A 27096-nucleotide genomic window follows, 5' to 3' on the forward strand; every position below is an offset into this window, starting at 1 on the left:
GCTGTTCTACTGGAGTTGTTGTGTTCTTTCTATTCTTTGTCTTGTTTGTAGGGTTTTGTTTGTCAGGTTTGCTTCAGTGCCTCTTGATGTCAGGATCATGTTTGATGTGCTAGTGCTTGTGTTCATGGTGCAGTGGGATGTAGCGCTGAAATCTCACAAGGGATGCAGTTTTGAGGGACTGTCTCCCTGAAGTAAACCTTAAACTTTGCCCACTATTCTATGTAGAAATATTTTTGATGTATTACCAACAAATCTAATTCAGATTGTGACTGCAAAAAAGGACATTTACTTTTAATATGACTGCATGTGGAACAAACCTGATTCCAAAAAAGTTGTACACTGTACAAATTGTGAATAAAAACAGAATGCAATGATGTGGAAGTATTACATTTCAATATTTTATTCAGAGTACAACATAGATGACATATCAAATGTTTAAACAGAGAAAATGTATAATTTTAAGGGGGGGGGGAAGTTGATTTTAAATTTCATGGAATCAAAACATCTAAAAAAAAAGTTGGGACAAGGCCATGTTTACCACTGTGTGGAATCCACTCTTCTTTTTATAACAGTCTGCAAACGTCTGGGGACTGAGGAGACAAGTTGCTCAAGTTTAGGAAAATAAATGTTGTCCCATTCTTGTCTAATACAGGCTTCTAGTTGCTCAATTGTCTTGAGTCTTCTTTGTCACATCTTCCTCTTTATGATGCACCAAATGTTTTCTATGGGTGAAAGATCTGGACTGCAGGCTGGCCATTTCAGTACCCGCATCCTTCTTCTACGTAGCCATGATGTTGTAATTGATGCAGTATGTGGTCTGGCATTGTCATGTTGGAAAATGCAAGGTCTTCCCTGAAAGAGACGAGATCTGGATGGCAGTCTATGTTGTTCTAGAACTAGGTGCCTTTCCAGATGTGTAAGCTGCCCATGCCACACGCACTCATGCAACCCCATACCATCAGAGATGCAGGCTTCTAAACTGAGTGCTGATAACAACTTTGATTGTCCTTGTCCTCTTTAGTCCGGATGACATGGCGTTCCAGTTTTCCAAAAAGAACTTCACATTTTGATTTGTCTGACCAAACAGTTTTCCACTTTGCCACAGTCCATTTTAAATGAGCCTTGGCTCAGAGAAAATGACTGCGCTTCTGAATCATGTTTAGATATGGCTTCTTTTTTGACCTATAGAGTTTTAGCCGGCTAAAAATATGGCACGGTGGATTGTGTTTGTGTTTTCTGGAAGTATTCCTGAGCCCATGTTGTGATTTCCATTATAGCATTCCTGTATGTGATGCAGTGCCGTCTAAGAGCTGAAGATCACGGTCATCCAGTATGGTTTTCCGGCCTTGACCCTTACGCACAGAGATTGTTCCAGATTGTCTGAATCTTTGGGTTATATTATGCACTGTAGATGATGATAACTTCAAACCCTTTGCAATTTTTCTCTGAGAAACTCCTTTCTGATATTACTTCACTATTTTTCACCGCAGCATTGGGGGAATTGGTGATCCTCTGCCCATCTTGACTTCTGAGAGACACTGCCACTCTGAGAGGCTCTTCTTATACCCAATCATGTTGCCAGTTGACCTAATAATTTGCAAATTGATCCTCCAGCGGATATATGTACATTTAACTTTTCCAGCCTCTTATTTCTACCTGTCCCAACTTTTTTGGAATGTGTAGCACTCATGAAATCCAAAATGAGCCAATATTTGGCATGACATTTCAAAATATCTCACTTTCAACATTTGATATGTTATCTATATTCTATTGTGAATAAAATATAAGTTTATGAGATTTGTAAATTATTCCATTCCTTTTTTACTCATAATTTGTACAGTGTCCCAACTTTTTTGGAACCGGGTTTGAACTGCTTGACTCAAAACACTCCACAGCAGAAACACATGGCCTGTTTACCTGTTGGACATAATTCCTTTTTTTCCCTCTCAGCTTGAGCTTTGAGATGCTATTTTCATTAAAACAGAAAGAGCTATCTGATCACACTACTCCCCTGAGTAAAGTGTAAAATGTGGGACTGAATAATCGACCTGACCTTTCCGTTAAAACCTCTCTCCACATGGACGGCACCTCTGACTTTCATAATAAAGAACCAAACACACAATTCACAAAACCGAGCACACTGCTATTAGAATCAGGGGTGACCTCTTTGCTCCTGTTTATGGAAAGCTGTAAAGACTTTAAGATGGGTTAAATTAAGTGCCAAGAAAAATCTCTTCATGAAGAAATCATCTCTGTTAATCAGTACTAATCATAAATGTACCTCTTTGTTCATAATCTCAGTCCTGGTCTCAAGCACCTGCTGATGACCTACCACTATGATTATGATTGCATACACAGCTTTTGAACCGGTGTCTGATTCAGATGAGAATACAAACATATGCTTGCTTTTGGACATCTGTTTTAACCTCCTGAGACCCAAGAATAGACTTTTGTCCTTAGTAGAGGGCATTATATTTTAGTGAATTTCTCTGAGAACTTACATGTTTTTGGAGTCTGGATGTCTTGTACAGAGCACTTTCAGGGCTTTTCAGAGAACCCAAATGTTTTGTAGTTTCACCATGACCATTTTCTCTTTATTTAGTGATCAAATTTAAAACTCTTATGGAAATATGAAATAAATATGTACAGTATACACACAAACACACACACACACACACACACACACACACACACACACACACAAGTAAGTAAACGTAAACTTATTTTATTGTTTAAAGCAGCCACTTTAGACAATGCAATAAAAACATTTTTTATCATGTCCGGTAGCTCTCTCATCAGATTCAGTTTATAAGGTAACCTCAAAATACAGATGAAGTGTTATTCATTTATTTTTGTTGCATTATAGATTCAGTAGTGGCACAGAAAATGGGAGTGTCAGATGTATTTTAATATAGTGTCCTTTGTGTATTTGGCAATACTGCAAAATTGCAATTATAAAATATGTAATTTATCTTAACAACTGTTACAAAATTAAGTAGCCAAAAGGCAGGGCATTTTATTGATTCATGAATACATTTATATGGCATTAATAATGATAATATCACACTGGTTGTTCTTGTAATAACTACCATCGTGAGGGTACTCTGCATGCATATGTGAATTTGTGGCCTTTCCCTGCTCTAACTAATGACAGCCAGTTAAGTTGTTAATAATATGGCAGACTCCAAATGTGCAGCTAGGCTTGTGATATTTGGTGTCCGTTGTTAAATGATATTTAAATGTCAGTTAATTAGCGCCTTTATGTATGTTAACAATGTGTGTTGAATGTTTCTGAATGTGTGCTTTGTACAGCTGAGTGTCTTTTTGTAAGAGGACCAGCTTATGATCTGAAAAAGGGGTTTTCTTTCTTCTTTGGAACACAAAATATGTTTTTTTGCCCATATAGTAAAAGTCAGAACTATTTTTGCCCATATAGTGAATGTCAGGGGGGTCCGAAACAGCGTTGGAAATTCATTGTTTGGACACACACACACACACAAAAACTAAACAAAAAAACTATTTTGTGTTCCACAGAAGACAGAAATGTGGGTTTGGAATGACATTAGAGTGAGTAAATAAAAATTTTCGGTAAAATAGCCCATTAATCTTTGGGATCTATTATTGAAATCAACAGAGCGATCAGTTCACTACATAAAGCTCTTCAAAGTCTTCATGGTTTTATCGTATCGTAACTCCTGCATTGCATCAGGACAGTGAAAGCAAGATTTGGTGCTGCGGTGGCAGCTTTCTCCATAAATCAGCCTATATGTCAATAACTGTAACTGAAATAAGGTTTGTTAAGAGCAAGGCCTCCCATAACACTGCGTTGATCTCTCCCAAAGCATTCCTGTTGTAGCTTCTAGTGTTGCGATTCTTGACAATAAATACAGTAAATTCAAACTGACCACTTTTGACAGTCATGGCATCAAAGCCACTATCTACAAATGTTCTAGCACATTTCGCAGAAATCAGCAGGGGTGGTGTGTAATATATAATGTTTTTCCATACCAGCCTCCCTGTAGCCAGTTACCCATGGTTACAGCAAACTGCGATCCCTATATCCCATTAGGCCTCTAGCTGCTGATGTTGCCATGGTGCCATCATCTTCTCCCTAAGCTTGTTTCCTCAGATGGCTGAAGGCTTTAATCAAGTGGAAACCCAATATAGGGTCACATCCATGTCTCCATCTCTTTCACGCATCCTCTGAGCCCTTAAGTCAGCTGACCCAGAAGTGTTCAATTATGCTAAATATATGATCAAATAAAAGACAAATATTTATAATAAAAGATAAATACTTCTTCTTGGGCTCTCACCCAAAGCCAGATGATTTTTGTCTCGAGTCCCTTGAAGCATAAAAGAGTGTAAATTAATTGAGAATTTCCAATCCTCAGTGGAAATAAGGCAGACTTGCTTGATTGCCGCAGCTGAATGTGGGGGTGTGAGGTGCTTCCAATGAACTCTCTTCTCTTCTCTTCTCTTCTCTTCTCTTCTCTTCTCTTCTCTTCTCTTCTCTTCTCTTCTCTTCTCTTCTCTTCTCTTCAAATGGATAGTGTTTATATGAAATATTACTATTATAAACTTTTATGTCTGTGCAGAATTAGTGTTACAAAATATAATAATAATAAATATTCATTTCAATTTTGGACAGTGGCTTCATATACTGTAAATACGTTAATATCTTGAACATGTCCTAAACAACAATATTTTAAGACATGTCAAAGAAGCCTAACTCCATTAACAAATGAACGCACATTAGCATACTAAATGTCACTTTTCTTTTTACCATATGTAAAATATGATATTGACGGGAGGCGCAAAGAGTCACTCCACTGGCATTTGTAGAGTAATTGCTTTTGAGTTAAGCAACATTCCACTCCACGGTTTTCAAAAATGAAAATTCTCTCATTATTCATCATCACCCTCGTGTCATCCGTAACCTTTATGGTTGACTTTCTTCTGTGGAACACAAAAAGAAGAGATGTTGAAAAAAGTATAGTCCTACAGTAAGGGGCTATTATTATCAGAACATGTGAGCGGAGCATAGCAGGGAGCAGATCAGTGAATGAGAGGGTAGCGTCATTTTACTAGTGTTGCCATGTTACTGCACAATACATACTATAGAAATGTCCTGTCAGTGTGTTATTTGAGCAGTCTTTGCTTTTCCAGTGCCATTTTCGGCCAATAATTTTTGCATCCAAAACATTTTCCAAAGTACACATCAAATTTTTTTAGTCTGTGCTGGAAACTAGAAATCAGTTACAGTAATGCTGTGTTCATTCCAGCCTGAATTATTAATGTAGTCTCAGTGCTAATGGATTAAGTAAACTTCTGTTTTACAAATTTCAATGGATTGGGTGCAATTAAATTAAGTTACAGAATGCTGAATAGTTGTGTTGCATTAGCTGATTTTAATTAAGTAAATTTAGCAAGTACGACTCATTTTGCAGTACAGGGATGAAGTTATTTTACTAAACTCTTTTCACACTTTATGAATATAAGAAAATGAGATAGTTGGTGGAAATAGCTGTGATTAGTTAGCGGTAAGATATTCTTTAATTTAACACCTTTTAAGAGGACTTTTTGTAAGTTTATCTTGGATAGTGTTCCTGTATCAGTTATAGACAATTTCTCCTCTTAAAAATGTATTCCTCTCTTATTGTGAAAGATAATAGATCTCTGAAGGAAAGTTCTCAGAGAGATAAGTTTCATCTTTCAACCATCTTTCTTCAAGGAAACATTTAGAGCAAAACCCCTCAGGATACCTAAAAAATGCATTCCCAATGAAACGTACACATGGAAATGATAAAACACCTGCTGACTTTATACATCTACTAATGCTGAATGTTGAAGAGTGAATTTCTGTCTGTCTTCTTTTAAAATCCGGATGGCTTTCTTCCAGATTGAACCTCTGTGTATACCAAGTGGACATTTGCCAGTGCCACATATTAGTGCAATGCAGAGGTCTTTCTAAAATTGTTTGATTTTATAAAAAAAAAAAAAAAAAACACTAAACCTGTAATGTGTATTTTTATAAAGAGAATAATTTTATACTTATAATAAACCAAACATTGTAATTCTTTTCTGATGTGTATTAGCAATCACATCCATTTTAATTAATGCATTTAAATAGGGAAATCCCTGTTATAGTTTCTACATTTATAGGGTTTTGCTTTAAGCTAGTTGTTTTATTTTTTTAATGGTCCCTTAGCACTTCTGGCGATCACAGTCATGAATCTTCTGTCCTAATAATTAGCCAACTGCAGCAGTGAGCTGCATATTCATCTTACTGCAGTCTGCATTACATTAGAGATGGGATTCATGAACTTTATTGACCACAAAACAGACTGAACTTACATTAGTCACTTGGCAGACTCTTCATCCTTGACTGATGGCATTGCTTTGAATGGTGCAGTACTAATAGAGCCCCACCCATTTCCCACTGGCCCACAGATACACTCACTCATACTCAAACAAGCTCCATTTGGAAATATGCATCCAACACTCTTCTGAATTGGCCTCTTTTGTCTGAGAGCCAGGAAATTATGCTTTCTGTTATTATAACAGGCTCTCTAGTTCCAGTTTGAAGATATTTGTGATTTGTAAAATTAAAATGAGACAGGAAACTTATTAAAACAAATCAACTAAAGCTAAATGATATATTGCTCTCACTATCCTTAGATAACTTGTGTTAGATAACTTGCACTGTTTTCCTTTTTTAACTTGCAGCATGAAGTCTGGTCCATATTGCCTGTTTTTCTGATCAAACCATTCACTTAGTCAAGTCATGTTTATATGTATAGCGCTTTTCACAATAAACATCATTTGAAAGCAGCTTTAAAGAATACCATACTGTTAAGTCTAAAATGCCTTTATGATTTAAAGGAATAGTTTATCCAAAAAAGACCCTCAGGCCAAGATGTAGATGAGTTTGTTTCCTTGTCAGATGTTGATTGATGAACTGGAGTTGGATTGGATTGCTTGGATTATTGTGATGTTTTTATCAGCTGTTTGGATTCTCATTCTAACGGCAAACATTTACTGCAGAGGATCCATTGGGCACATGATGTAATGCTTAATTTCTCCAAATCTGTTCAGATGAAAACTAATGTACACATCAGATGGCTTGAGGGTGACTGAAACTATTCCTTTAACATCGAGCAAGATCCAAGAGACACAATTTCCAGGCAGACTGGTACTTTACTTCTGGAAATTGCGTAGCAGCCAGTCAATCAGATTGGTCCTGCTGATTTTCTGATAGTGCTTGCCAGTTTTGTGTGAAATATGCATCAGACAGTGAACAAACTGTGGGTGGTCTGTGGACAGAGCTCTAAAGAGCGAGACTCATTTCTCAACAAAAAAAGTGTCTTACTTTCTCCATGGCTGTTTCTCTTGGGAAGGTCCTTGGGTTGATGCGGAGCCACAGTACTTCTGAGAGCGTTGCTTTTGAGATCTGCAGATTTGTAGCCCTCGTTTCTCTGTGCTAATGCACTTTTCTGGTGGCTGGGTCACACTAATAGGATTTCCATGTGAAATGCCCACTCAGGCAGCAGAGGTTAATGACTCATTTGAATGAATTGTGATTGAATCAAATTTGCTAGATGAAGCATTAATTGATTCTGTCAGTGGTGCCGGGATTAGGATTCACTCTTATTCAATCAGATTCTGGATCAGTTCTCATACAGCCGTCCCTTATCGTCTCCACAGAGTGCAGTGGGCTATTATTGTAGTAGTTGATGTCTTCTTAATGAGGAATTTAAACATGGTTCCTTAATTGTTAGCATGTCATTTGTTTGATTGATGGGATATTGTTTTGAATAATAGTGTAATATGTTCCAAGTTTATGATAAAGTATATTTTGTCATAATACCTCAAATATCTCTAATATGCACTACTGAAGTTTCCAAATTTACACATTTCGTCAAATGAAGTGAACGTCGACGGATATCCCATTCTCATGCTTCGGGAATAGTGAGCAGTGAACACCTCAAGGACCCTGTCAGTTGTAACACAGCTTCTATTTGCACAGCCAATTGTGTTCTTGTAATGCCAGATTTTAAATTACGCTCATTTGTCATCAGTGAGATTGTTTCCGTCTTTGTATTAGAGCTAAACCAGTAAGATGCCACCCGAGAGCTTGAGCATGTCGTGCAGTCTCAGTAACACCTATTTGTGATTTGGCTCATTGTGCACAGTTACACTGTAAGCAAAACATGTCTTTGCTGGAGACATATGGAAGTGGGAGGATGAGTTGGGTAAATGTTTATCATGTGCTGATGGGTCTTCTCATGCTGCAATCACCCTGTCCCTGAATAAAATCCCAACAGACTTCAAAGGTACCGGTGTGCACCTCAGACGGGCGGGCAGACAGGCAATCTGAAGGCAGACAGATTAAATGATGCTTTGACAGACAAGGCTTACAGTGAGACAGGCAGGTAGGTCGAGTTTTTTTCCATGATGATCGATGTCTCTGAGCACGAGAAGCTGACCGGCCTGTGAAAAGCTCTTTTAGTGTTCATCCATCATTACTCTCAGAGTGGTGTCTTTGAGATGGGCCAGAGGGAGTGTGCGACTTTCATATTAGTTTAGCTTTTGAGTTTATTACTCTTTTGGCAATGGAGAGGGGGGCTGGGCAGTGCACTTCTGCATTAGTTTCCCAACAATCTCCAGGATCATTCTCTATGAGAAAAGGGTCACAGAATATGTGATCATGTTTCTGATGCAGAAAGAGCATTATTATTCATACGGAGGTTGTTATAACCATGGGCAGAGACACAATGACAGTTTTCTTTGGGCAGTGTAAATGAATAAATACTTTTCTACTACAAGGTGATTTGAAACGAGTGTGGATCAGGGATATTTTCTCAGATTTTGCAAAATATAAGATCAAACTGTCAATTTCAGAGTAAAAAAGCTTAATATTTAAAAACCTAAACTTAGTTCGATTTTGATATAAGATATACAGTATGTTTTATATTTAATGTAGTGATATAATATATAAACAATTTTCACTGAAATTTCACAAAGAATTACAAACAAATGGCAAGTAACACATTGAATTAAACTGAAAAAGTTATTTTATAGTAAAACATGCTTTAAAGATCTTTGTTTTTTACTTTGAAAAATAAATTTAGTTAAAGTTATTCTTTAGCAAATCTCAAAATAACAACCAGTTAAACATAACTGATGTGATATCTAAATTTACTTGTATCATTCAAATGACTGATTTTAGTTTTATATTGTTTTATTTTCCATTTATTTAGACAAAATATAATTTTAATATCAGCCATTGATCATGGTAACATGAAAATAATGAGTGATTTTTATTGTATTGAATGTAATTATATCATTGCATTTTATTGCATTTAATTGGTCAAACATTTTAATATGATTACAGAAGTCAACCAAATGCTGCTGGTGTGGAACATATGGGCAGGCAAGGAAAGGAGACAAATAGAATGAAAGAGAAAAAGATGAGAGTGAGCGTATGTACGATTAATGATCCCAAAGGTCTGCTCCTGTTCTTTTGGTTACCATGGCAACATGAACCCCAGTTCTCCCCTGAAATGCAGTGTGAGTTGCGAGAGATGTGAGATGGGAAGAGACGTGTTTGTAAGGAGGTGCTAAGATGTGCTGGAGCCATTGGTTGTGAAAAGTGCTAATTGCCTGTATTTCATTGAAAGTAGCGAGGTCTTTGACAGTGTCCAGTCCCTGTAGACACTTCCCTTCCTACACAAATTAACTAAACTTCACCTTTTGGTCCAGTTCCACCTCCCCAAACCCGTCTGATCAGTTGCTTACCCTGCGTCCAAGACAGAGCAACATTCGAGTTGCCTGTTTGTTTTCCTCGCCACCAAATGAAACCTTGTACTCTTTAGTCCCACTGAAAGACAGTTTTTGTTATGAGATAAAGCATTTTGCATTTTTTTTACTGTATATATATGTATCATATATATAAGGCTTAAGTTCTGAGTAAATGAAAAGCTGCTGTTGTCATGACGCTCTTACGGTTTCAAATGAGACTTTTCACTTTTAAATCCCCCTGAAAGGCCACTCACATTATCTGGAAGATAAACCATTTCTGTCCACCAAGCAGCATTACAGTGGCCCACCGGCAGTTTAGGTGAGAATAGCAATTTTGAGATAATTGCACAGCAGGACTGTTCAGTCTCTTAAATAGCTCTTCAAGAAGATAAAAATCATTAATTCTAACCAGCATCATGCAAACAATTATCACTGACATAAAATGCTGGTTGTATGAGATAAATTAGTCAGCTTAACCCAGTGCAGAGAGGTTTATTGACTCATTAAATTGTATTACAGAGGTAATGTTACTGTTACGCATCAGCTGTCACTAGAGCACAATGCTGAATGTGGAAATTGGGCAAGTAAATGTCTGTTTCCTGAGCAAGCACTCCTTACTGAGAGGAAGAGAAGAAAAGTGGGTCACTGCCTAATTAAGGGCTGGGTTCCCCGTGCTCCTCAGGATCACATAGAGATGGGGAAAGACAGAAACACACACTCCATATATAAGCTATTTTGCTTCCATTCCACCTTAACTTTCTAACTGTGATAGTGACAGAGAAAGAATGAGAACATTATAGAGGTGGAAGAAAAAAAACACAAATGCACCGATATGGTATAGGGTGTTTTTCTATAAAGAGCAGAATGGATAAAGGTCATGTATAAATACATGGCCATATGTTGGAGGTGTAGAACTGAAATGACAAGCCATAAGTGGTTCTCATTTCCAGTAAAAGCTTTTGAATTTAGAAACTACAATCCAATAGTTGCTTTTGAACCACTGATTGACTTCACTTGCTTTCATATTATATTTCGGCTGTAGTTTGTCCAATAAGTGCAGGTCTAACTCCAAGGACGAATCCAGGGTGATAAATATTTCATTTCTCCCAGCATTGACTGCAGCTGAGACTCCTGTTTGTAACATCCCCCTTTTCTCACCAGCCTTGACCCTTCCCCATAGAAGAAGCCACCACAGTATATCCACCTAGTAGCCTCCTGTCTCTCATCATTCGTGATCCTTAAAAAAAGTCAGTAAGGTATTCATTATTATTATTATTATTATTAAAACTTTTGTTTAGCAGGGACACATTATTAATCTAATTCAAATGTATAATACTACAAATGTCCTTCTTTTGAACTTCTGCAATCAAACAATGCTGAAACAGTCCTGGAAAAAAATGTCTCTGTTTCTACAAAAATATTAAGCAGCACAGCTGTTAGCATTGATAAGAAATATTTCTTGAGCAGCAAATCAGCATATTATGATTTCTGAAGGATCATGTGACATTGAAAACTGAAGCAATGGCTGCTGAAAATTCATCTTTGAATGACTGGAATAAATGACATTTTAAAATGATAAAATGACATTAGAAAATGTATTTTAAATTGTACATTTTATAACATTCCTGTCACTGTATTTTTGATCAACATAAAAGTAGCATTGGTGTACACAAGACTAATTAAAAAATATCCACCCCATATTTAAGTATTGGAAATTGAACTAAATGACGTTACAATAAATTCAGAGTAATAAAAATTACTTATGAGACACTAGGTTTACTCAGAGATCTTGAATAAGTATATGCTTGCAAAGAGAGATGGCTATGCAGAAGATATTGTGCAGAAGACCTATAGATGGAAAAGGTTTGGGTATGTATTGTGTTAATTACTAACCGTGGGCTCTCGTTCCCGCATTAAGAATAATCCAGATTCCTCAACATTAGAACAAGGGTTAAGAAGAAACACACCTAAACCCATACATTTTCTGTGCATATTATATAGAATGCTTTGTTCACACGCACTTTTTAGGGAACATGACCCCATGTGAGTCTATGGAACCCACATGTAGTTGTATTTTAATTTAAGACAGATTATACTGATTGTATTTGTGATGATCTGACTGATGGCAGCCTGTTCTGCCTGTTAAGATGTAGTTACAGAAATACCCACAGTGCTGATACACAGTACTGTCTGGGGTGTTAAAAATGAATGAGGCATGCAGCTAAAATCTCTGTTTCCCTTGCAGATGATGGAAAGCTCTCCCTTGATGAGTTCCAGGCTTTCTTCTCTGATGGGACTCTGAATGAAGAGGAGCTGGAAAAACTGTTCCACACCATTGACTCTGATAACACCAGGTGATTCTACAGACACACAGTGCCAGTGAATCACAATACAGGACAACAGAGGGGCAATAAAAAAGGACACAACATGACATTAGTTTAATTGTCAGGGATTGATTCAGAATAACAAAAGTAATAACAAGAAATTGATTGGAACTTTTTAAATTCGTTTCACTTTGTGTTTGTTCATCCTGGTCAAGTTGTTAATGTTGTTACATGTTCCAGTAAAAACATTAAAGCTATATTTAGAATGATCTTAATAGGACTGAGATGAGAATGGGGAATGGATGAGGTGATTTCCCCTGGAGCGCATGCATCACCTTATGCAAGGTGCTTTGCAAAGCACTGTAACTGTTTCATCAGTTTCGGAGCTGTGTATTTTCAGCAAGAAAAAAAAAATCTAACTTCTCACAGTCTCTCTAGTTTATTTAATTAGTCTGCTTTTGTCTTTTTTTGTTTGGCTAAGGCTAATTTCACAGCTAGCTTTTTATATATATTAAAGTAATTAATATATATCTATATCTATAGATAGATATATAGATAGATATATAGATACATATATATAATTTTTTTCACAAGTTTTGTTATTTGTTTTTATTTTTATTACAGATTGTCTGGAAATTACACAAAAATATGATGAATTAAAAATATATTTAAATGTAATAAATCTAATGACAAATAATAATAAACTTAATATGTGTTTTAAGTAGATACAATATATTTATTAAGAATAAATACTATATTTATTATATTGGATAATCAATTATACGTATCAAACCATTTTTTCACACACAATAGAATTAAAAAAAAGATAACTTCTGCATGTTACAATATTTAACATATTTTATAATGTTTTTTTAATTTTATTTAATTGTATGATAGAAATTCACATTTTTAGATTGAAAGTCTGGTTATATGTAATAAAAATCACTGCCTAGGACAGGGCCATAGATGGAAAATAAATGGTGCATATAGTTTTTGAAGAAATAACCATGTAGGCAGGATCTTCAGATCTTGGTTCCCAATTTAACCCCTGACTTTAGGTAATGGTTTCTTAAGAACCAGGCAAGAAAAATGGGTCAGGTTTCAGTTGTGGTGGACATAATTAAGGATAATGAACAGCAAGAAAAGGGGAAAACTGAAAGACAATGGTGACTGATGAGGGATAATAAAGGGATGGGGTTGAATTGTAATGGGACTAGACCCCTTGGAATAGCTTATATATTTGCCTCTCTTGGCACAAAACATTGCTTTACTCGCTTTCTGTCTCGCTTAAAGTTTTATGTTTGGAAAGTGTCTTACTGCCATCATGAATGCATCTGTCTCATCTATAGTGATCTGCTGCCAGATCTCTCTCTCTTTCTGTTCTCTGTGTTCCACGCACCCTATTTCTCAGTGTTTTTGTGTATAGGTGTGTGCGTGTGTGTGAGCTGGTCTCTGGAGGCAGAGCAGCTCCAGTTATGTGTGTGTGTATTGTCTTTAATCACATTTCAGAATGAATTATGTAAAAAAGGAGGGGAAGTCTGCAGCTGCTGGGATGCGGTCGCTTCTCTTCAGGTCCCGTACAGCCTTTGCTCTAAATAGAGAACCACCAGAGCCCATAAGGATTGGTTCAGAGAAAAGGACAGAGACAAGAGGGCTAGATGATGAGATGGGGGGAGGGCTGGAAAAGATGGGGTGGGGGTGCTGAGAGAGGTTGAGGTGGTGAAGATTGAACGGAAGAAGAAAATTGAGAGCTTTATGCATGTCACCTTCTTGTGCTCGTTTCTCATTTACACTTATGTTTTGAATTTGAGATGAAACATGAGCCCTTATCTTTTGTCTTCCATTTATCTGAATATCAAACTGACATTCACACAGTTTTACATCATTCTTAACAAATGAATCATTCACAGTGAGAACAGGAACATGCATCAAGAAAGTAAATAGGCTCAATTTTGTTTTAATGTTGACTCCATCCTTTCATCAACATATTGGATTGAAAATAATCACACTGATAAATCTGATCACTATAGCTTATCTTGCACAGAGCTAATGGGTATGAATAGAATAGGCCACTAAGAGAGAGAGAGACTCATGACATTCAGATTTCTTATACACAGCATCTCTTCCCGTCTCTTCTGTCCTCCGCTGAGGTTACCGTACTCTTTATTTGACAGGCCAGGCATCAAGAGCTCAGTACCAGTGAAAGGAGAAAGGATTGTTAACCGTGTTCACTCTCAGTGCCCACCCTACACCTGTAATTGTCATACTTTATATCTTTTTGTGATTCCCATTGCCGATGGAACTTCCATTTTAACAAGTAAGGAAAGTATAAAAAAGTGAGAGATGAAAAGTCCAATAGCAAAAAAAGATAGAGAGAGGATAGGATGAAGCCTAGAAAGTGTAACAACCGGGCAGTAGAAGAAACAAAAAAAGGTTTTCTGTAGCATGCTTCTCTCTTTCTTTTTCCTCTTTTTTTTCCAGTAGTGCCTAGTGTACAGTATAAGTACTTTTTGTATCCCCATAGTAATTAAGAATAAAAAAAAAGTTTAAATAACCATTTTTTATTACCTATTTTTGGATAATCCAGTCTATTAAATGCTTTAAAATAGTAAATGCTTCATCTCATCTGATTGTTTCTCCTTTTTGTTTTTGTTTAGAACTTGATAAATTCAACCTAAAATATATGATTATTCATATGCAATTAAGTCTGGCATCAATACAAATTGCAAAACGTCATATGTATTAAAAAAAATACCAAGCGGCAATCTCCCGCTCTCTCGTGAAGCCCATACGGAAGTGACTTAAACTGTAATTCATCGAGTGGCCTCTAGAGGCTGACTGCAAAAGGGAGTCAATCCCATATACTCCTAGTCCCCATGTTAAAATGCCCAACTTTACAGCAAAAAAAAAAAAAACATGTTTAAAGCCAGCTGCAAAAAAAATATTTTGTTCTATATAGCTAATTTTGCCCTTCATAACAACTATGAGGTGGGTGATTTCTTTTATAACTCATCTGTTTAAATTATATTAAGCCTTAAAGTTCTGCATAATTAGAGACGCGGCCACTTGAGTGACTGGTGGATTGGTGGACTGGTCGAGCTAGGTGGGCGTGGTTTCAGCAACCAGCACCCTCCTTTTTGGCCATTTTCGATAACCCAGAAGTGACGGGTGGAGATGCTCTGCCAAGATGGTGAAGGTCGGCTCAGCCTACTTTTGGCTTCAAAAACTATCTTTTGAAACCTACTGTATGGGTGACATCACGGACACTACGTACATGTTTTTATACAGTCTATGAAAAATACTGAAACATTCAAATAATATAAAAAATTGTTCTGACTTCATTCTGATTGGTTGGCTAACATAAAATATATGCATCTCTCCATTCATTAGTTCTAGATCAGTGTCAAATTGGCTGATTAATTCAGTGTGATGGCGCATATAACTTTGCGGTCTGCTTAGGTACTGGTTTCAAAAATCACATATTTCTAAGTTTTGTGTAGTGTTATCTTTAAGATCCATATAAATAGATAGTTTAGTGAGATTCTGTATAACCACTCTTGTAGGACACAGATGTAACACTTGATTTGTGCTGGGTTTTCCCTTGTTTCTTATCTCTTTCTTCTCCTGCTTCTTCTATTCTCTTTTTCTGTATGCTTCCTGCGATGTGTTAGTAATGTTGACACCAAGGAACTATGCGGTGAGTATCAGTATTTTGGTGTGTTAAGAATAGCAAGGAATTGAATTTTCTTTGCAAAGAAATATTTTCATTTGAATAGATGTGTGTAGAGTATTTTCTGATAGACAGTACATGGACCTAGATCTATTCATTCAGCCTGATTTCAGTTCTAATATCTGTTAACAGATTTTTTTAGATCAGTTTCGTTGGCAGTTTCCATATTGTTTGTGAGTTTTCAGGAAATGCATAATTCAGTTCTGGCTCATTTCTCTGTTCATTAGACTACTTTGCCAACCACATGGGGGACTATGAAGGTGTTCTGGCCTCCCTAGAGACACTCAACTTGGCCATTCTCAAAGCCATGGACTTCACCAAAAAGGTTAGTGTGCCAAAAACTGGTTAAAGTGTCTCTGCTACAGTGGCCTTCTGCATTTTTGTCAGTACAAGGTCCAGTAGCATGTATTCAGATTTTTGAATATTTCTATTAAAACTTCACTGGTTTAGCTTAACGTCTGCTCCTTAATCATAGCCTGAATCTTATGTACTGTATTTCCTATAAGCATACTCCAGTTAATCCTTCCTCAGATGAGGGACAGATATTGAGCGAGGACTGGGAGCATGTTATTGCAGTCCTTCCTACTTGTCTAAATATAACCTCTCATTTCAAAGCTTGGCTTGCATATTCTGTTTGTGGTTTTCTTCTCATTAGCAAGCTGGTGCTCAGTTAGACAGCACTTCAGATTACTGAGCTGTGGCCATCACCAATATGTGCCTCTCTCTTTCTTTCCTTTCTAACTGAGTGTGTAATCTGATTTATAGAAGATGTAAAACCCCAGTCGCTCTCTGTTCTTTTTCCTCCAGCTCTTCTTGTATCAGTCTCTGAGCATATTCTTCCCTTCTTCTTGTGTTTCACACTCCCTGACGGCACGCTGGAGAATGTAATTGATGTTACTAAGGTCCTTGTTAATACTGCAGGTTAGACTTCTTAAATACCTGGCTGAGTGTTAGCTGTAAAATATCTGGCCTGATACAAACTGAGTTTTCCCTTTAAAAATTTATAGCCCATTTTGGGTACAGTTATTAGTGTTTGTTTTGTCTGTGCACATGTAAGCTTCACAGCGATGGCTTCTGGGATCCAAAACACTCTTATTGACAAACACTTCTGTTTTAATCCAGCTGACTGATTGCAAACCCTACACTGATTTCAGAAAGCAAATTATTATACCTTGTGATTCTTCACCATGTCTATATTTGCATTTCTGTTCTCAACAGATGCTTTCCTTCCAAAGCCACTCACAATTGTTAGTGTAAGCGCATAATTTTGTCTTTGAATTCTCCTTCAATCTTTTTTTTCTCTGTATCATTTTTCCTGCCACACCTGAGATTCTGTTGTACGGTATTTCTCTCTTGCAAACACAGCAATGTTCTGCTTGTGTTTTTGCATCTTCAGACATTGCATTCCTACCTGTGCATCATTTTCAATTCAAATAAGTTGTTAAATGTATAGATGAATGTAATATAGAAGTGTGGGTGCAAAGGGGTCCTATGGAGATAGATTTTACTCAATGTATTTTTGTAAAAGTTAACGAGTTTGGGATATCATTTAATCTGTTTATTATCGCAATTCTGAATTTGATAATTTTACTGTTTTGTTTTTATATTTTTATTTGTAATTATTTATCTAACGTAGTTTTAGGTTTATATATTATATTTATATATTATTTATTATATTATAACTCTAATAGTTAGTAAATAAAATATACATATAGTTTACAAATTAAATATAATGTTTTAATCACTACTTTTGTAGTAATGCTTATACAGTATATATATATACTGTATATAATTTTGTAAACGTTGTCTTTCATGTTTTTTCTCACACAGTTAAAATTGATCTTTAATACATAAATACATCATATTTAAGGGACCCTTGGGATATAAAAAAAGTCTGAAAAAGGAAAGTAAAATGAGAGACAGAATGTTTTATTCATGCATTATTTTTTTGCATTTATTTATTTATTTCATTTATGTGTTTTTGTTCTATAAGACAAACAAACATAGCAAGAAGCACAAGTTGTATCTTACAAACTAATACGCTAGTATAATAGTAGAGATAAACAAAAGCAAGCACAAAGCAGCTCTTTATAAGGCCAGTACATTTTTCCTTGTTGCACTGGGTTTGTAGATATGAGTTTGTGTGTGTGAATTTGAGTGGATGAGATGGAAGGAGAGACAGACAGTGTCATCCACGCAGTAGTGATGATGTGATATATACCAGATGCTCTGCAAAGTGTTGGTGTAACAGCAACTGTTATCTAATATATGGTAGTAGCAAAACCACAGGGCTGTCTCTCCTGCAGTGAAGATGGCATTGTTGTAGAATATGTTAGGGCTGAGAGATCAGCTTGTTAAAAATGTACATCTATTTGATTTTACTAACAATGAAGTAATATCACACACTTTTATACAACAGTTTAGTAATCAAGTATTTTATATTATATATAAATATACATGGTGTGTGAATGGACTGGAGTGACAACAGCGTTCTGTAACCTCTCTTCCCCATTACATGAACTTTGACATTACACTGAGTAACAAAAGCTACAGCTTTTGTTTATTCACCGTTTTCTCCATTACAGCCACATCTCTGGAGATTCATACCCCTCCACTAGCTGAGTAGCAGATCCATGAGATTGATGTCTGTCTGAGGGCGGATAATCAAATAGCCTAAAATCAAAGTGATGTTTGCCACAGGCATTGATATTGATAAGTGTCCCCTTACGCCTCTTCATTACTCAAAATCTAGTCCTCTGTTATCTGGAGAAGGTTAAAGGTTGTTGCTAATTATTAATGTAAATGTGTTATTTTCATACAGCCTATGAAATATTCATGTTCTTGCACACCAGGCATCAATTTGCACTGTAGCTTGTGTGGATTTTTAGTTGTGTGTAATGTGTATGGAGGGACACACTTCTGTTGAGACAATGGTGGAAATAAAGTGAACCCATTTCCCAGACGCCTAAAGCAGATTTTGATTATTAAAGTGCTGTGTATAGACTAGATAATTATTTTTATGGTCTCTAATTGGATCAGATGCTTTAACTATTCCATGGTGAATTGATCTGAGGTGTGGCCATTGGGCCAACATCTTTTATAGATTATAGACAGCAATATCCCCTCTTCACTGGAAGCAGTCTTGCTGTACTCTGCATTTTATTTTTATTTTTTTGTTGTTGTTTTTTCCTGCTCTGAGTTTGCTCATTCGTGTTGCCTTTTTATAAACCCTCATACAGGTTATTTGTATGTTATATAAGTAAATGAAAACCAATATGCAGAATCAACTGATTTCCCCCTCTGATTTTCAGACAAAAAAATAAAATATAATAAAAAAACAATATAAATATTTTTTTATAAAATAAATTCATTAATAAATATAAATATAGGGAAAAAATCTAAACAATAAAATGTTTTGTGTATTCACAAAAATCTATCTATCTATCTATCTATCTATCTATCTATCTATCTATCTATCTATCTATCTATCTATCTATCTATCTATCTATCTATCTATCTATCTATCTATCTATCTATCAACCTATATATCTATCTATCTACCTATATATATATATATATAAAATACAATAAATGACAATAAAGAACTAATCTTTAAAAAAACGTTTATTATAAGATCAAATGTATTTGAATTTGATAATAATAATTATTATTGTTGTTAAAATCTGGTTATTGGTTTGCACTATATAGCAGCAATCAACTGATATTGCCTTTTTATGAGAAATACTGATACAGGTTATGTTTATGCAAGTACCGTATAGGATAACTGAAATGCAGAACCAATTTAAAATTATATTTTTATTCTCAGATTTTCACACAAAAAAATTGCAATATTTTAAAAAGCTATATAAATAATAGTTTTAGTAAAAAAAATAACAAAATGTATTATTAGAAATAATTAATATTTAGTTATTATAGGTTTTTTAATGACTTAATAACTACTTAATTATATAAATTATTTTATTAAGAGTAGCACAGATCAATCATTGGTCTATCCTGTGCATTGTCCCCCCCCCAAAAAAAAACTACTGTTACTGCCAAAATTCTATTCAAATCTATGCTCTTCCATTACATTGGCATACACTTTAACTGTGGCTTATTCAGAGGCTTATTTTTTTGCAGCTTGTCTTTTGGGAATGCTTGGAGAAAGAAAGATTATTTCTCTCTGTTATCTCAACCTCGCATCTCATTAAGTCTCTCAACCGCAATTGCTGACATCCCACTGAACAAATGAGCTCAATAGAAGAGCACTGATGTGAGAAAAGAGGACAGCTCTCTCTTTCTGTCTCAACCTGTCAGAGCAAGAGAGCAAAAGTAGATCAGAGCCACCGACTGAGACGAAAACACCCGCACTCACTGTCAGCGGACTCATGTTATCTTTACGAGCAACTGCTTTGTCGTTCGCACATCATCTTGACGTTACCGGCTTGCCGCTTGTCTTCTGTGTATTTTCGAGTGAACAGAACAATTCTAAAACTTAGTGTCAGTGCATTTCCTGAGAACATACGAATTATACATGTTCAAAATATCAGATTACTGATTGCACTACAGATCATTACAAACTTACAGATAGGATGGCAGATGGACTATATTATACCATTGCCTGATGTGAGCTTTCTTTGTCTTTTACAAAAGATGCATGATTTATTGTTGTAAATATGAAGAATGATACCAATTAAGCTGAATGTCAAAAAACCATTACTTTTATGTACTGTACTTTCTGCAACTGAAAAGAAAGTAAAAAGGTTCAACATTTACTGAAGTCAAATCTGCAGGAAGTGAACAGAAGTGTCTTAACCAAATCCCACCCAACAAAATCCTATCATGCAAATAAATAAAGGCAATTGTTTTTCAAAAGCGCAAAAGAGTCATCATCACCCGTGCCATAGTGTGTTGAAGCTTAATACTTCAAGAACATGTTTTAATTGGCCATTTAGCAACTGGAGCAGGACGCTATTGGAGGAAAGATGATAGGAATAAAAGAAAAGCAAGAATTCATTAAACACATTTCATCTTTCATTCGCCTGTCCTGCACACAGTTTTAATGAGCTCTTCTAATTAGCTGCTGCTTAGTTCAAGCACTTGGACTTTGCCCAGACATTCACACACTGTGCTTCTTGTTAAGTCTTCAAATAGAGAATGCTTACTCTTCAATTCAATCCCTGTAGTTTTTTTTTTTCTATTTTAGGCTAAGATTTGGGTTTAGCAGTGTTAACAATGACAGACGTTTAAATAGACTGAATTTCTTATCATCTCTTCTCAAATCATTTTCATGCAGTTCAGTTTCATGTCTTTCAGCTCATTTCAGCCTGCTTCAAGTAATGTAACCTGTGTTTTTTCATGTGCCGAAGTGAGCACATTTGCCAGTGGATAAAAAAAGCAGTTATTGTGGGAGTTTCTGTTGTTTAAAATGTAAATGCAGAAATTCATTAGGATGCTATGCTGGGAGCTGTCATGTTTTGAACAGGTTGGCTGTGCAGTGCACTCTGAAGCCTTTGTTTGATGCCAGGGTTAATATTAATAAGCCTGCCACGTGGCAAACAGTAATTATGCTTACAGGAAGGGATTTTGGCAGGTATAGAGGGGGAAAGGGAACTTTATTATTCCAGTTTTACATTTGTTTTTTTCTGTCTTGAAAGCTCGTCCTCACCAAAGTTCCATATGTTTGATTAAAAATACAGGAAAAACAGCAATATATTCAAATCTATGACAATGCATAACTGTAATCTATCTTATTATATTTTAAAAAGTTAGTTGGTGCTTAAGAAACATTTTATATTATCAGTATTTGAAACAGTTCTGAAATGTGTCCTCTAGGGGGTGCTATGGGGGACACCTCGTTGTGACCCATTATGGATGGCTCCACTGCAAAGTTGGACTTGCCATGAAAGTGCGCTAACAAGGTGACACCGTGAGGCCGCCTTGATGAGCGTTGTCTTTCTGACCATAGCCCTCCAGCTCAGGTGAGCCTTCCATTTCTCCCTGATCTCCATTCAGAGATCGAAAAGAAATGAAAGAGGCTGTTTTCTTCTCGCATCCATCAGTTTCGGCATAAGAATTGTTATCACGCGACTCTTTTACTGGCTGTTTTGAAGGAAGATCAATGTTCGCGATGAAAAAATATGTGCAAACTGTAATGAAGCAGAGATCAGTTAGTTCCTCACTTTCCGCACTGACGCCAAAATCGTTTGCTTGCTTCAGTGAAAGTATAATGTGCCTAATGTTTTCGACTCATACATTACACGTCACACCCTGATGTCACGTGTCGTTACGGGATCTTTACGGGTTGTGTGTGAAAGCATGCACATATCCCGGGTAATCACTAGCAGTTTGAAAGTGCAAAATCTAGCGACCAGGGAACAATTGCCGGAACACTTTACCCGTGTATTTGCCGGAATGGCAGTGTGAAAGGGGCTTTAGTTGCACTTTCTAAAATCCACGAAGTGGTAAGTGTGCACGCAAAATTCTGCGCACTTTCTGAAATCCTGTATGGTAAGGGTTACGCGCTCCGCTTTGTTCCCTTTCTTGAGATGATTAGACCTTGGTTCCTTGGGCTCTATTCAGCCAGTGTGTATTCGTTTATACACTTCAAGCATCACTTCCCTGAACATGAGGGGCTATTTGGGCGATTCTCATGGTAATTTAGCAGCGCTCCCCTTTTCCAAGAAAGGTCGCCTATGAACATGCTACTCTGAATTCTGAGTTCTCCTCTCATATGAGACTGAGTTCTCAGTTTTTTCCCCAGAGCACTCCAGCATTATTTCCACAGATCGAGTTGATTACTCTCAAACATACTGTTTTGAGATGCCCCATTCCATCTATGTGCTGCTCTATCAGAGTGTCACGAGAGCCCCTCCTTAGAACAGTATTTGAAAATCCATGCTATGGTAAGTGTGCACGTGAAGACTTTGCACACTTTCTGAAATCCACTGTAACAATGTACAAACTTCATAATCATAGGGAAGAAGGAGACGTGAACCGGCAGACAATCAAATCAGATTTTAATAATCAAAATAAACACAAAACACAAATAAATGAACACAAACACAACTAAAACCCATCGGCTCTTGCAGGCCGGGGGATACTCCTGAGACTGCGCTCTGCGCTTTGTGTTTATTTTGATTATAAAAACAAATAAAATGAAACAAATAAACAAATAAAAACCAAACACAACTAAAACCCAGGCCTGGTCCTCTCTCGTCCATCACTGTGGTCGCTCCTATTTTATATCCTTCCATCTCCCCCGTGGGACCCGAGACTGGTGGGTCGAGCAGTTGTCGCTCATTTCCAATCACTCCACCGGCCTCGCTCCTGTTCCCACGGCTCTCGGCCCCGCCCCACTCGTCACATCCACACTGTATTAAGTTCGCAAGCTAGTATTCTGCGTTCCTTCTAAAATCCTATATGGTGAGGGCTTCACGCAGTTGCTTCGTGCCCTTTCTTGAGTTGGTAAAGGCCCCGTTCATCTTGGGCGGCACTCCACCTATGTATCCTTGGATACCTATTTAAACAGGGTGTTGCTACTAGGTATCCGTTGAGAAAGCTCTTTCAGCAAGCTTATGAGAGAGCAAGCGGTAGCCCCTGTGTGACAGGCAAGACTTAGTATAAAATAATAGGTTCTTAGCTGTATCCCTTTAAAGGAATCTTTGCTGATTCCAAGCCTTCTGCTCTACCCCGGGCTGAGGCACTAAAAATTAAGTTGGGTATGTAGCTTAGGCCTTTGGCCCTAAGGGGTACTTTCACAGACAGCAGTCTAAACGTCCAAGTTGCAACTCCCATGGAAACTGTAGAGTTGGTACTTAGTGTTCACCATGATTCTGACCTGCTCTCCCCTCAGCATGGCGGCATGGGTATACTGTTCCCAATAGCGCTCCCTAGATGACACAGTTCGAAGTTCCCTTGAAAGGGAATGTCTCAGGTTACGAAAGTAACCATGGTTCCCTGAGTAGGGAACGAGACCCTGCATCCTCTAGCCCCCTGCTATGCTTTGGTAGCAAGCATCAGACAAAGAAGTAAATGACGTGTTCTCCCGGTGCCTGTTTACAGTCACGCCTGTAGTGACATCAGAGGCTGTCGCTGGCCAACAAGTTGGTGTTTTTTCAATGTATGCTTCAGACACGGGTCACGACGAGATGCTCCCCATAGTGCCCCCTAGAGGACGCAGTCTTCCCTACTCAGGGAACCATGGTTTCTTTCAAAACCATGAATTAAACCATGAGACGTTTTTGCCCTTTTTTCATCTTCCGGGTTTAACATCTACATTGTCTTGACGTCACAATTTGTGACGTGGCAATGGACTATAGTATGTCAATGACGCATTGGTGCTGTTAAATTATTAATAGGGCCTTTCGCACTCCTTTAGTTCCAAAACTAAATGTACATTACTAAAATACTGGTGCAATTTTGCATGAACTATTTCCCAGTACCAATTAAAAGGTTTGCATTCGCATTGACTGAGTTTACTAGGACGTGACGTAAGCCGGTTGACAGTGATGTCATTTGTGTGCAGCGTTCAACAATGTTAACAAAGAAGAATAACGTTAATAACAGGAGGATAGAGGATGCTGTGATCAGAGATTTTTTGTTGTGTCTCAAGGGTTTCACAATAATGGACATGGAATGTCCACGTATACGTAAATCGATTAAAAGAACGAAAAGGAGGACTAAGAATCTCCAACGACAACTCGCAGTGTTACATTTGCCACAAGTCCCTGCACTTCAGCATTGTACATTTATCGCTGTTCATCATACTAGCGAAATGTGTACAGTATGTTTAAACAGAGTTTTAAATCATGGCGGGTGAGGGCATTTTTGAATGTGTCCAACCAATCAATTTCTACTTACGTCACGGTTAGTACCAGCTGTGCTGGTTAGACCCTGCTCCGGAGTAAGATCTAATTTGGTTTTTGAAAAAGGCAGTCCAGTGCTAACATCCCACCTAGTTCCTGCGGTGCGAAAACACCCAAAATTGGGTAGTTCCACAATTAGTTCTGGTACTATAAAAGGTTCCTGTGGTGCGAAAGGCCCTTATGAGACTGTGTGTTCTTATCCTATGATAAGACACTTCACTTAATTATTAACAGCATGTGTTCATTTGCTATGACAGATCTTTCAGACTATGAGATGACATAGCACACATTAACTGAGAGAAACATTCATGGATGGAAGAAGAGTGTTTTTTTTTTTTTGCTTTGAAATAAGAGTTTAACACACAAACGTGATTCATTCACTTGGTGAGCAACTGTTTTCACAGCTCTGTGACACAACCCATCAAAAGGCTTATATAAATGCCACAGAATAAGCCTTAAAAGTACATAGAGGTGCAACAGCATGTTCATATATATGTTTTCAATGCAGAATGCAAATGGCTGTGCAATTATTTGTGTTTTAACTCGATGGGAGGGAAATTAAACTGTCTGAACACAAAACTGTGTGTATTGTTTGTCTCCCCTATTTCCCCTCGTCCAATCCGCTGCACACCACGCCCACTTTTTTAGAATAGTTTCGCTAGATAAGACCCTTATTCCTTGTCTGGTATCGTGTAGAGCCCTTTGAAGCTGCAATGAAACTGTAATTTAATCCTTTAAAATACTCCGTCATTTTGGTCATACTGATAAGAGTATCACATCTTTTGAATCTGTAAAGCCTCTACGTTTATTTGTGTGCACTTATAATAACAAGAAAACATTGCGTTTTTGTAAAATAATAAAAACAAATAGGCTTTGCTTTTCTTTGGTTTATTAATAAACTTGCGATTAGTCGACTAATGCTTAAAATGAACGACTACTAGTCGGCCTGAAAAATCTTTAGTCAAGAGCAGCCCTATATATTACACACCTCACGTGTTCAGTCACCCTCACTTGCGCTCATTTGCTTCGGGTTGCACAGTGTCAGCCCGGTTACCTAGTTTCCCTGGTAACCACTTATGCCATTTGAGAGTTATTTTGAAGAACATCATATGGCGTGCTTAAGGAGCTTGGCATAGTGTGACTTTGTTTTTTGTCTTTGTTTTTTTATGTAAATAATAAAATGATTGACTTGATTCTACTGATTGCATTGGAATCTGTTACTGTAATTTAAAAATTGAACTCTGTTACATTTAATGCAGTTGCTTTTAATACAATGTTAAAGATAATGATAATAATGAACAATGTTATATTGCTAAAAATATGTGGAAATCTGAATGCTACTCCTAAATGTGCTTATTGAGCTTTCAATTTTCAGTTTCCCTTTGTTCCTTGCGTACAACTTCTTTGTTCATAAAGGGTTTTCATTATATGATGTTTGCAGAAATCTGGTTCAATTTAGACATGAACGCCTAAATTAAAAAGGGGATGTCTCCATACTTTTGACTTTATAGTCCACATATGGCAATAACATAATAATGACAATATGAGAGTGCAAAAGCATCATGGACCTTAAACTAAAATAATTTCAAGAACATAAATCTGCAGTATACAGAGACCATAACTCAGATTTCTGGAACCTACCATGATGCATTACCACTATCGTTGAAGGTAATTTAATTTGGGGCTTATTGAAATGTTGCTGCTGCTGATTCAGTTAGTGTGCAGGGCTTCAGTTTCATACACTTGCTATGTACATTTGTCATATACAGTACAGGCTGTTTACTGGCCTGTTAGAGCATTGTAATACCCAGCACTGGGGACAGGATAAAAAAAATACTAGCAAAAACAATTAGAAGATTCATTCTTTCCTCCCTTGCTTTTCTCCACAGTGTGACTGAATATTTATGAGACAGCGAGCCTGGAATTCAGATTCTGTATGTTGCCATAATGGCATCCTTGAGCAGGCTGTGTGCTAATGAGCCCGGGTCAATGTACTAAGCTGCTGTATGTTATGGAATTGCTTTTCAAGCACTTTCCTTTCTGCTTTGGCATAACTTGAAGTATGGTGTTGTGTAACATGAGGGTGCCTTAAAAATCCATTTGTCACCAGTCAATTTAAATTTACATCCTATGTTTTCATCTGCATAAATGACCATTTTTGCAGCAACAACATGGATATAATAAGAAGACAATGAGAGGACAGCATTGGGATACACTAGTGAATCAGAATGTCACTGTTGAATGGAATTGTTGTGGATCAGTTGACAGGAAGTGTTTTATAGTCTAATCATTGTTTTACTAAAGTATCATGGGATATAATGCTTGGTTTATCAAATCTCCAATACAGAAAATCTAGCAAAATGAAGAATTTAGG

General features: G+C 36.9%; 1 protein-coding gene across 2 annotated transcripts in view; it reads left to right on the forward strand.

The window, feature by feature from the left end:
* Positions 1 to 27096, forward strand: part of LOC127934279 (N-terminal EF-hand calcium-binding protein 2-like) — an 80371-nt gene that overhangs the window by 18004 nt on the left and 35271 nt on the right. For both annotated transcript variants that reach the window (XM_052531554.1, XM_052531555.1), the window contains exons 3-5: positions 12047 to 12155; positions 15797 to 15822; positions 16083 to 16180. In XM_052531554.1, the coding sequence (XP_052387514.1) occupies positions 12047 to 12155; positions 15797 to 15822; positions 16083 to 16180 (233 nt within the window). The remainder of the gene's footprint in view (positions 1 to 12046; positions 12156 to 15796; positions 15823 to 16082; positions 16181 to 27096) is intronic.

The sequence above is a fragment of the Carassius gibelio genome, chromosome A18 (genome assembly GCF_023724105.1).
Source record: "Carassius gibelio isolate Cgi1373 ecotype wild population from Czech Republic chromosome A18, carGib1.2-hapl.c, whole genome shotgun sequence".
NCBI classification, from domain to species: Eukaryota; Metazoa; Chordata; class Actinopteri; order Cypriniformes; family Cyprinidae; genus Carassius; species Carassius gibelio.